The sequence below is a fragment of the Malus domestica genome, chromosome 03, assembly GCF_042453785.1.
Source record: "Malus domestica chromosome 03, GDT2T_hap1".
Taxonomy (NCBI): Eukaryota; Viridiplantae; Streptophyta; class Magnoliopsida; order Rosales; family Rosaceae; genus Malus; species Malus domestica.
In genome coordinates, this window is record NC_091663.1 from 36,224,540 (window position 1) to 36,237,217 (window position 12,678).

At 35.0% G+C, this 12,678-nt stretch overlaps 2 protein-coding genes across 2 annotated transcripts; both read right to left on the reverse strand.

Annotated features, from left to right (window-relative positions):
- Positions 1-5,259: 5,259 nt before the first annotated feature.
- On the reverse strand, positions 5,260-6,043 carry LOC103439072 (monothiol glutaredoxin-S9-like). Its single transcript, XM_008377625.4, has one exon. The coding sequence runs from the start codon at positions 5,789-5,791 to the stop codon at positions 5,492-5,494; it is 300 nt and encodes a 99-aa protein (XP_008375847.1). The 5' UTR covers positions 5,792-6,043; the 3' UTR covers positions 5,260-5,491.
- A 2,589-nt stretch (positions 6,044-8,632) lies between these two features.
- LOC103439071 (glutaredoxin-C11-like) lies at positions 8,633-9,269 on the reverse strand. The gene has a single exon (XM_008377624.4). It carries the CDS (start codon positions 9,035-9,037, stop codon positions 8,729-8,731), a length of 309 nt encoding a protein of 102 aa, XP_008375846.3. The 5' UTR covers positions 9,038-9,269; the 3' UTR covers positions 8,633-8,728.
- Positions 9,270-12,678: the final 3,409 nt, after the last annotated feature.

Consider the following 12,678-nt stretch of genomic DNA (forward strand, 5'->3'; position numbering starts at 1 on the left):
TTATTTGTGACCGCCTCGAATGACTAATATACCCCTCATTTGGTGTTACGGATAGTGACGTGTCGTGTTTTGATTGATCAGGAGGAGGTTTGAGAAGTGGTCTAATATACGAGTTCGTTACTGTTAGTTACTTCAGAATAGTTTTACCGGGCAACGCTCGTGTGGGGTAGTGCTCAGGGTAAGTCATATGGACCTCACCAATATAATTTTATCAATTATTATGGGTATAAATTCATTATTAAAATCGTTATTATGTTAATTTTATTGTTGAGACAGGTGGGGATTGTTTTTTTTGTTGTTGAAAAAGATGCTCAAATAAAAGTACAGGAATAGTAAAATTCATTCAAAACTCAAGCATGAATATCATGAACTAAAGTTGCATATTAATTAAAAGACGCATTGCCTGATTAAACACGAGATGCTAAACAAAATGGCTTACAAAAAACTAGCACAAAATTAAAATACATAGACTTCCATAGAGAAAACAGCAAGTTGGAAGAAAACGGGAGTGATGTAGGCAAAACTTTTGCGAAGAAAACTACTTGAGACAAAACTTTGAGATAGACAAAAAAGAGTGTCACACATGCTTGAAATTCAACAAATACCAAGCACTGCCTAAAGGGTTTGGTTGAAGAAATATTTCTTCAATCAAACCCATCTGGTAGACTGGTAAAAAAATATTTCTTCAACCAAAACTAATTGGAGATGGATGGAGAGATATCTAATTGTTTTTTAAGTAGCAAGATTTCCATCTCTCCAACATCGAATACTCTCAACACATCCTCTCTCGTGCATGGCATCAATTTTTATGTGTGAGAACGTACGTGATCATTGAACCTGATACATAAATAGCCTACTTTGATAGGATATTAGAATATGAATATTGGCTTGACCATGTGTGCAAGTCGTTAGAAAGACTTATATAGAACGAGTTCACCGTCATCGTGGCGTCCCTTTCCAATAATATAAGGACATGTGTAATGTTACATGTGACATTATATTATTGGATTGGTTCACGTACATGCAAACCCTTTCATGTAAAATCTTGCAAGTCGCCCAAGTTTGATAGTTTCCTAGTTTTGTGTGTAGTTCACTTCTTGTTCACGCTTATAAAACCCTAATTTACTAAAAGTACATATTTTAGCGATGATAGCTTGGGGGTACACAACTGATTCGAAACCCTAATGAACCATAAACGCAACCAGTTTTGAATTGGATTCTGCAGGCCATGGGTGCAAACCATAGATATAGTTGTATCACCAAAGTCCAGGTGAGGCAAATGCATGCCTGCCCTAATTTCCCCTTGCTTCCAATTAAAAACGATAACACTGTTTTCTTTTGAATTTTCCAGATTAAGATTGACGGTGATTGATCATCAAAAGCCAACAATGAATCTTTGTTCTACAGTGATTATCTGGGGCAGCTCACCACTCGGCACTCACTTAAATGATTTTCTCCTTTTCTCTCAACTAAACTGGTGTGCTTGTCTCACTCCAGTAGGGAATCTTCAGAGTACTTAATTCCGGTACGATTTTTCGTTCAATTTCTTCATGTGCAATGACCTAGGAGTTTAAATTATTTGAGATGTCTAGGGCTATAGGACCATTGCAACTGGAGTCTAACTTGCTAAATGACATCGAGAGGGGGACCATTCACTTGAAAAATTAGATGCTTGTAGCTGTCTTTGTATTTAGCATATATACACACATTAAGCCTCATCCCCACCGCAGATATGCCATAGTGCATGTGAATCCTATAAACCCTATTTAAAACTCAAAACCCTAGTATTATGTCAGGAAATCAAAACCTTGCATAATAGTTTTAATAACATTCGATCTCTAGCTCCATCCACTTTCAACTGGTTCTGAGTCGCATGCTCATGACATTCTAATATGGACACGTCACACACGTTCTTTATCATCCGATTCCATAGACCTCTCCATCCATCAATTAGTCTTGGGCTAGATGCTCCCAAATATCTTAATAATTCATCGTTTGACTATACGAAATACCATCATATTCTTCGTAATTTCCTCTGCACCATCCAAGCTACCAGCCGAATGAATGTTAGATAGTACTAGTTATAACTTATAAGTGTAAGTTGTACTAGTAATTGTCATATTTTCTCTATAAGAAGGATATGTCTGATACAATGAATCCGAAAAGGAATATATATCGGAGATACGAATGCTATTTGCTCCCGCACTAATAATAATGGAAACTGTAATTTCCATGACACGAATGATAATGTTGACACTGACTGCCAAAAACAAGTCTATCGTTGGTGGGAGAGGAGCAAGAAGAGAATAAAAGAAAAGAAAAGGAAACGAAGTGGTAAGGCAAGAATGTAATACCTTTCTTTGTCTGTCATAAAGTTGAAGAATCTATGCTTAGAAAAATAGACCTCTTCTTCTTTTCTTTATACGCTTCCCATATGACTATGAGGGAAGGCAAGATTGGACTGCAGTAGTCAGATTTTATTAATTTGTCTCCCTCTACAAGTTCTGAACTTTAGGCGATGTTCAGCAAGCTTAATTCATCTGCATTGCTTCGATTTTTCAGTTACAAGCATCGATCTGTCCTTATAATGTTTAAACAATGTGTGTATCTGTTTCCCAAAAAAAAAAATGTGTATCTCTGTTTATTTATCACATGTTCAGAAAAATGAATCTCATTTTACTTGTAACAAAATTGAAAAGCAGGTAATTAAAATTCACAACTTTACAGTTTGAAAGCGAGTTAATTAATATCCCGTAGATATTTTCAGAGAGAGAGAGAGGGTGGGCTTTGGTGCAAAGGAAATGTTGCTCCTTTGTGACCGAAAGGTCACGGGTTCAAGTCGTGGAAACAGCCTCTTTGCAAAGTAAGAGTAAGGCTGTTTACGATAGACGTCCCCCCACCCTCTCAAAGCAAGGAGCCTTGTTTGGCTTGGGTGGCCTTTTAGATATTTTTAGAGAATTTTCAGGGCTTTATACTTTAATTTGTTCATAGGATATTCTACATGTAGGTTGACTGTAGGAACAAAAAGGCAGAAGTAGTAGAAGAGAAAGAATATTGGGTAAATTACATAGTAACCCCTCAGGTTTGATGTCAATTACAACCTCATACAACAACTTTAAAACATTTCACTTTCATACCTCTAGTACCATTTTATTTCAAAATAACACCTCCGTTAGATTTTCCATTCATTAGTCTGTTAAATGCTGACGTGGCTGCCACATTTGTGTTGATGAGGCTGCCACGTGGCAAAAATAATAATTTTATAATTTAAAAAAAAAATCTAATCTTCTAAATATTAAAAATAAAAAAAATAAAAACCTGAAAGCTTTACTCGCGACCCCCAAACCCAGAAACCAATTAATCCCAAACCCATCTCCCCATTAATCCCCCCAGAAACCCAGCGCAACAACCTCCTTCTCCCCCCCCACCCCCCAACGACCCATTCCCATCAAATCCCCATTCCCCCCGACGACCCACTCCCGTTAAATCCCCCTCCCCGACGAGATGGGGTTTTTTTTTCTCCTTTTCTTTTCTGGGTTGCAGATACTGGGTGCGGAGGAGGAAGTGGAGGATGGGTGCACGGTGGGTTTGGGGAAGACGAGAGGGAGGAGAAAGGGGTGGGTTGCATGGAAGATGAAAATGGGGGGTTTTTTTTTCTCTCTTTTTTCTTTCTGGGTTGCAGGTTGGGCTCGGGTGGGGGTGAAAGAGATGGGAAGATGGGTGTGCAAAGGAGGTGGAGGATGGGTGGGAGTGGTTTTGGATTTGGGTTACAGAGAGGGAGGACGGATTGGGAAGATGAAGGAGATGGGGTTTCGGCGGGGTATAGGTTGGGGGAATATGGGAGCGGGGAAGAAGAAGGTTGAGGGTTTTTTTTTTTTTTTTAATAGGGTTATATTATAATATTTTTAATGTATAAATAATTAATTTTTTTTACCACGTGGCAGCCACATCAGCACAAATGTGGCAGCCACGTCATCATTTAACAGACTAGTGGATGGAAAATCTAACGGAGATGTTATTTTGAAATAAAATGGTACTTGATGTATGAAAGTGAAATGTTTTAAAGTTGTTGTATAGGGTTGTAATAGACCTCAAACATGATGGGCTATTATGTAATTTATCCAAGAATATTTCTTCCTCATGTTCAATAAACTTAGTTAGAGGTAATTCACTTAAATTTTGGTTCCAAGTTGTAGAAAGAGAGCTTTTCATTCTTTCTTTGTATTTATTTCTACAATCTGCATTACTGCAATATTTAGACTAAGCATATAAAAAAATTTCTAACATGAACATATTCTATAAATTGCTCTATGTGCGGAGAAGAGGATACTCAAGTACAGGCCCAATTTGGGCAGGGCGACTGTCCGGGGCCCAAAAAAATTGGGGGCACCAAATTTATTAGGGTGATATATTTATATATGTTTTTATAAGAGTTTAAATTTATAAAATTTGGTTTAGTGACAAAGGAATTTAACTAGAATTTGTGGTTTTGTTGTTTAAAATTAATGAGGAGGCCTTAGATTCAAAACACCATGTGTGCTTATTTACATTTCATTTTTTACAAATTTATTTTCATAACAGTATAAATTTATAAAATTTGGCTAAATGATCAAGAAGTTTAATTAGAAGTAATGGTTTTCGTTGTTTAAAATTAACGAGAGGTCCTAAGTTCGAAATGTTATGTGCATGTTTATTTTATTTTTCAATTTTTACAAATTTTTGTTTGGTTGTTAATTTATTTAATAGCTAGTAGCTACGTGGGTTGCTATTTTTAAATATCCGTTCCAATTCAATTTTAATCTTCAACAAAAAGTAATGCGTAGACTAAATTTGCAAATAATATTACGTGTCATCCAAAATGTTTAATTTAGTGTTAATTCATTACTTATACATATCCTTAAAGACTTGAAAACATTATTATTATTTTAGTCTTATATTGACGAGATTAGTAAATAAGAAAAAATATCTCACGATTTATACAAAAACACTTTAAAAGTTCACATGGAAAACAAAACTCATAATCTATCTACTTGTAAGCTTGAAGTTTTTTGGTTTCCTTCTCTCGATACAAAATAAATTAGTTATTCCGTGTTTCCAAATTATTGAGTTTGAAGTGTTTTTCTAAATATAATTTTATCGATGTCTTACGTGTGAAAGAAAATAAATTATTTATATGAAGTGAGAGCACATTTTTTTGCATCGCCCAGGACCTCAAAAATATCTAGACCGGCCCTGCTCAAATAATGGTGCACCAAGACATATAGTAAAGCTACTTCATTAAAAATAGGAAACATGGTTTAGGTTACAAGCTATAGCTGATCAAATCTTACAGAATACAATACACATGAAACACTACATAAGTATTTTAAGGAGGAAAAACAAGAGCACTACATAGACTTTTTTAATACAAAGCTCACTACAGTACTAATTTGAGCCAGTTTATTTTTATTTTCAACATGATATTTGAGTAGTTAACTAATTAAGACATAGTCTACTGCTGGTAAGGCTTCAGCTTTGGGATCAGCTGGCCTTTTAGGTGGAGGGACATGACTTCGTTGGTCGATCCAATGAGATTTCCACCTATGAACACAGCGGGCACTGGCGCGGTACACCCCATCCTCGTAAGAGCCTTCTCCATTTCCCGGCCCTCGGGATCTTGGTCAATCTCATGAACCACAGGACTCACCCCAATTTCTTGGAATAGAATTTTGACTGCGTAACACAGGCAACATGAGCTCTTGCTAAAAATCACCACACCCTTCTCTGATGCCAACCTCATTACTTTGTCCATCTTGGAAAACTTGTTTGATCAGGAATATCTTCCCAATATGGCAAACTTTTGCCTTGAAAGGAAAAGTAAACCAAATATGGCAAAGTTTTACCTGAGAATACTTGTTAACTTAAGATTTGATCAAAACCATCGGATCAAATTCAGACTGAACTCGATCCAATGGTTGGATTGGGTTTTGGAATTAGAAGAGAATTAGATGGGCTAGCTAGAGAGAGGGGTTGAAGGCTTAAGGTTGTTTGCATATTAATTTGAGCTCTCATGCTGGACTATTTATAGAAGCAGCGTTGGGTGTGGACTGCTTGCTTCCTTTCAACAACAAAAATATTCAAAAGAAGATGGTCTTTACTTAGATGCCCTAATAAAAAATCTACTTTTTTATGATAAAGACTAGCATGTTCTGTTAGACTGAACAAGTTGCAGATGCTTTTCCTGCATGCAATACATGCTTAGCTACTGATTCAAGTAAAGTGAAGAGTTGTGCGTTAGGTCAATTGGCGAGGGTAGTGTATATGTCCTATATGTCCTTTGCACACGAATGAAATGAATTAATTAGTTTACTAGATATAATTGAGTGGTTAAATTGATATATGACACACGTGGATGGCCTATGCACCATTTCTTTTCAGGTTGTGAAGATTTAACCCAAACAAGACCAAATAAATACTCGCTACGTACTGTCTCAAGAGACAATTAACAAAAGTAGAGAAATTTTCTATAAGGCAGCTGGTCAATTTATACCAGATTCTCTCAAATACATTCCCTTGAATCCTTGTGCAGCGCAGCAGATTGATGGGGAATGAGATCTATGGCTTTCGGTGCTGTGTGATTCTCTTCTGTTGCGCCCACCAACTTGCACGATTCCTTTTCGCACGTAGGGGCACGACGGGCACGGCGGGCACGTGCGAGCTGATACATGATTCATGCACGTTCTGATGCTACTGATTTTCCAAACTTGCCATGCTCCACATGAAGAGGATTAATTCCTCTTCTTGGAGGAAAGCGTTAGAATATAATGTGAGGTCAGATTATATATCATCGAGTAAATTAATTGCTTATTCTGAAGGCCACAGTGGATAACTTTTTGTTCTATTGGATTTGGAGGAATACAAGGCACAGAAAGCTTAGGGTATCTAATTATCATTGTTTTTCTTAGATCCTTTAGCGTCTCGAGAGATTTTGCCGTGTAACTGAGATGAGAGCTAGATATAAGAGGACATATATATCCTCGGTTGTATGGATGCATCTTGCGTAAAAGCGTCAAGCACATGGCGTACCGAAATTCAGTTGGCAGTTGTTAAAGCCAAGAGATATTGATACTCTAGTCTATGGCAGCGCCAGAATGCTGAGAACGAACCATTTCATCTTTTGCTTTTTATAGACTAATATACATAGTGTTTCCTATATATGCAAAGGCTTGGATTCTTATCTTATGGTTATTCCATATTAGTGACTCATATACAACGAATTAAAATAGTAATGAAAACTATAGTACATTTTACATCTGCATCATACATACATACATACATAAATATACACACACACACATATATATATAGTGGGAAATGGATACATACGCCCTAGGCTAGTGGATAAGTTAATTGATATTGGGAAATTAACAATATGGGTAATGCTATAGACACTAAATTTGTAGACAAAATTTGCATACTAAATAATGTATCACCAATAGGAATAAGCATATTTATCAACGCTTCAGTTATAATCCAATCATCAACTTCCATGTCATTTAGTTTACAAAATTTTGTCTACAAATTTAGTTCCTCTAGTATTATTATCCTAACAATATTATTGTTCAAATATATATTCAGGAATCTTGATGATAATAAAAAGTGATCTACTTTGTTAGACCTTATTCTATATTGCAATATATATAGCTTTGCAAGGAACAATCTTTGTTGAACACTCACAAATAGATGAAAAACGCTCTGCGGTTTATAGTTTTATTGGACAACTCAACTTTTCATTCCCAACCTAAGTGGCATTCTCACTTCTACAAGATTTTCGTTATTTTTGGTTTTATGCAATGATGTAGGGTACATATCATTTGCCGCCTATGTCAACAATAAAATTTGAAATAATAAGCATTTACCAATTAAAACTGCTATTGACACTTTAAAATAAAAATAATAATACTGGAGTACGTCTTCTTAACGAAGAAAATTAAGGCAAGAAGGGTGCATTATGACTATATATTTTGTAGTGCAAAAAGTAGTTCTCTTTCAAATTTTATATAAGTCAATGGTCGCAGTTCGATCCGTTGCTGATTTGGCAGATAGGGAAATATAAAGCAGTACGCAATTACTTATAATAATAATAGTAGAAGATGCTTATTTAGAGAACATTTTCAGAACTCTCCAGGATACTTTTCATATGATCTGACTTCAATTCATATATACATATAGAATGTAGCCAGGAAAATTAAATTACATACAAAGTAGAAGAAAAAAAATTAAACCCCAATACTCATTTTCTTTAAGCATGGTATTGCGATTCTTTTTACCGGATCTAACTAACAAAACATTATAGCATAGCAAGCTTAAGCTTCCAGTGTGATAATATGTAGCTACTAGCTAGCTGAAACCCTAGCTAGCTAGAACAGTTGAATATCAAAGTGCGCAACGAACGAGACTTACAAAATAATAGAAATATTATTAAACGAACGAGAATGCCGAAACGGCTACAAAACCCTAAGAGACTACATTGTGACTAACTTGATACTCAAACTAAATTACAAGCTCTATTTATAGAGCAATAAACCAAAGAAACCCTAATGCGTAAATGCCAAAAATACCCTACTACAAAATCAAATCAAATCTCTAATTAATTTCCTAAATAAACCTAATAAAACATTATAGCATAGCAAGCTTAAGCTTCCAGTGTGATAATATGTAGCTACTAGCTAGCTGAAACCCTAGCTAGCTAGAACCAGATGGCTTGTGCATCTTTCAGCATTTGTTTTAGAGATCCATCCACATGGTAGGATATGATATCTTTCGACGAGCCGACATATTTCCCACCTATGAACACAGCAGGAAGAGCAGGATTGCATCCGAGGTTTCTCAATGCACACTCCATGTCCCTCCCATTGGCGTATCGGTCGAGCTCGTGAATCGCCGGACTTGCACCGAGCTCGTAGAAAAGCGTCTTCACGCTGTGGCATATACAGCAGGAGCTCTTTGTGAAGATCACAGCAGCCTTCTCTGAAGCCAACTCTCTCACATTCTCCATTACTAAAAACAAAAAACTGGTTTCTTAGAGATTAAGTAATGCAGCTCAGTTACTAGATATGAAGAAAACCCTAAAGCAGATAGATAGTTAAGATCTGTGGAGCTCGGGGGTAGACTTTGAGGTTCATCTGCCTGGCTATTTATAAAGGATGTGGGGGAGGATTTGTTTAATCTAGAGAAAAGGAGAAACAATTTAAGAACCAGAAAAATGGATAAGAAAGAGAAAGCAGCTTTAAGATATTTGGATTGGATAAGAAAAATGCCCCTTTGTGATGATTTGCATGATGGTTACTCCATTATAATCATACCGATATTATCATCAGTTCTGTTTTTCACAGAATTTCTCGATGTCCAAAATATATATTTAATATTGTCAATTCTCACATGAGATTCTTGTATTCTTCAACTGACCTACCATATGCTATAAACAAATTGCATGCAGCATATATTTTATCACACAGTAAATCATAATTAGATCTCCTGGAATATGTACGATGGATAGGGTTTGAAACTTTGAGTAAGAACCACAGACATATGTATAAATATTAAAGTTATTAACCCACAAACACACTTTCGGTCCTCGTTGATAACATCAAGATATACCAATACATGTTAATATTAGCTTTTGTATAATAAACATGAACTCTTTAGGGAAGAGGGGCACAACAAGAATGAACTTTATCAATAATCAAATACATTATATTCATTAATAAAGAATTTGTTAAGAATAAATCTCACATTAATGGGAAGATGAGTCTTGCATAGACTTATAATTAAATAAGTTTAACTACTCGGCCATATTGTCTATTGATTTTATGATAAAACTCAACTTTCTTCAATCTAGCTAGAAAATTTATATAGTATTTATTGGATGCGTGCCTTGACATTGTACATTATGTTATACTTAAATAAACGTAGGCATTGGCATTCATAGAGATCCATATTTTTATTCCCTTATTGAAAAGTAAGTACTCAATTAAGATTTTTATTTTTTGGTGTGAAGGATAGGGATTAAAAACAATAGTCTATAACTCAAGTGGTTAACCTGCATATGACTTATGTTCGACTCCCCTTGTTCCGATATTGTTTCACTGTATGCATCAATTTGCTAATTGTTCGGATTGCATCGCATGTTCTGCGCTTTGTTCTTTGTGAATATGGTAGCGTGGCTGATGCGGAGAAAGATAGAGTTTATCCAATTGAATTCCACTTTGTTCATATGGTTTTGGGACTCACAATATTGTCGACTGAATAACTAATCTATATATAGGACTGATCTTCAAAGATTATCTATATATTTTTTGTTTTAATTATTTTATACTAACTGATATGCGGTAGTGTTGTAATATATTCGTTTATATCTATAACTCAGTAAGGATAATGCTTGCATTTTTTCTTTCGGTGATGAGCTCATTTCTCACTTGCAAATAAAGGTATCTTCACTGTAAAAATTCATAATCGGAATCGTTCAATCTCTTAATCTTCATTTGAAGATCATTCGTTCGACTCAGTGATCGTTTAGTCATTCAAATGTATCAAATAAATCAACGGTTCATCATGAATATTCTACTTGATACCTACACCATTGACTTATTTCATACATTTGAATGACCAAATGATCTCCGACTCGAATGCTTTTTTGTATGGATGATCTTCAAATGAAGGTTAAGAGATTGAATATTCTAATTAGGAAATTTTTGCATCGAAGATACATTATTTGCAATTTCATTCAATAATGCATGTGCATGCATGCTATTTATCACGTTCTATAGTATTAGAAACTTGATATTTTATTATGAAAAACTATTATTTGTATGTTAAGTGTTAATGAGCGTTCGACGTATATAGTTAACTTGAGCAGTGTGTTCTACGTATTACATTTAAGTTTGAATCTCTCTAGTTCAAATAAATTTAGAGCGGTATAGTCAATTTGGATTTCAGAGGATTTTAATATATTTTTTTAGGTAACTGATTTTAAAAGATTTTAATAGATTCTACAATTATATATGTATTTTGACAGATTTATATAGTTTGTATTATAGATTTCTATGGATTTGTATGGATTCTTTCTTGGATTTCCTAAGATTTTAAAAAAAAATTGAGAATCACACGCAAAGCCATAGGATCATTTTCAATGAAATTCTTATGGTGGAGATTAACCTCTCCAACTCTCTACAATTGAGAACCTAACTATTTTTTCTCTCTTTCTGGTCATTGCCCCTTCTCTTCAAAGTTGAGATGGTCATCGGGGATCGTCAACAATGTCATCGAGAATTCATTTATGTTGTTGATGGTGTCAATGCCAAGATTTGTTCATTTATTCCAAGATTTGTTCATTAGTTCCTCTAGTTGAGTCTGATCTTCTCCTATTTGTTTTACAGTTAATGATTCATGTGTTGTTTTTGCAGCATTTGGGATGGCATGAAACTTTGGCATTGCGTCATCCGGGTGGAGCATTCAATGCTGTGAACTGATTTCATTTTTAATCCCCTCTCTTCGTTGACAATTCCTCCGGCTGTTCATTTTTTCTGCTTCAAGAACAATGTAGTTTGCTGCACTGGAATCGTTAAAGATAGGGAGCACCAGTTTGCTGCTGGCGTTCGAAGTTGTAAGCCGCCCGAAGTTTACAAGGGCAATGGTATAGTGTACACTGATGAAAAGCTTGAAAATGAGGAGAGGGGCAAAGTGGATCACTATTGGTTGAGCATGGGAGAATTGGATTGGAGGGAGAATTGGTTGAGCATGGGAGGCAGAGTGATGGCTGAGAAATTAGGAATGAGGAGAGAGGGTTAGAGCTTGAAATGAAATCCTAGGGGTTTAAGGTAGGATTCTTTCTTGTCTTGGTTATATATATTTGTGTTTACAAATCCAACAAAATCCACAACTTAATGAAATACTGCCAAATCTTTGATTTTTTTAATATGCCCAAATTTATAATCACTCTAAAAATATCCATTAAAACCTCAATTGACTACCTATGGATTTGGATGTATTTTTAAAATCATCTGAAATCCTAATTTGACTACACCACAATTTCAAAGTCTTTTAAAATCTTGATTCACTACACTTTGATTCTAAAATCTGTTAAAATCCTATCAAATCCTAATTTGAGTACACCACTTAGTGTAATCATCATTGTGTTTATAAAAATTATTAAAAAATAAAAAGGAATAACCTCTCTCTAGCCCTGCAAAAGTCATCCCAAAAATTCCAAACGAAAACAGAATTTTATTTCAACAGGGCTGACCTTTGGGAATAAATATATGCATCTTCGTGATTGTTCAGCATGATCTTCTATATGCAGGAATTTTAGAATAAGGCCATGTCTTCATATATATATATATATATATATATATATATATATATATATATATATATATATATATATATATTAATCCCGCCCGATACAAGAATAAAGCCATCAATTCATGATCACGATGATGCATGCCATTAGCAATTCAGCATTGTCCTCGTAAATCAGCATACATGATGATAACATTGATCAATAATTATTAGTAGATAAAAAAAAGTTCAGGGTTCCATTTTCTCCTCTGTAACAAAATAAAAATGAAAATAAAAACTGTAAAAGAGATGCGTAGAAGGCGAAATTTTCAGAACTCTCCGGGATCCTTTTCATATATA

Excerpts from the sequence above, each read along its gene's own strand:
- LOC103439072 (XM_008377625.4), bottom strand. The coding sequence starts at position 5,791 with ATGGACAAAGTAATGAGGTTGGCATCAGAGAAGGGTGTGGTGATTTTT.
- LOC103439071 (XM_008377624.4), bottom strand. The coding sequence starts at position 9,037 with ATGGAGAATGTGAGAGAGTTGGCTTCAGAGAAGGCTGCTGTGATCTTC.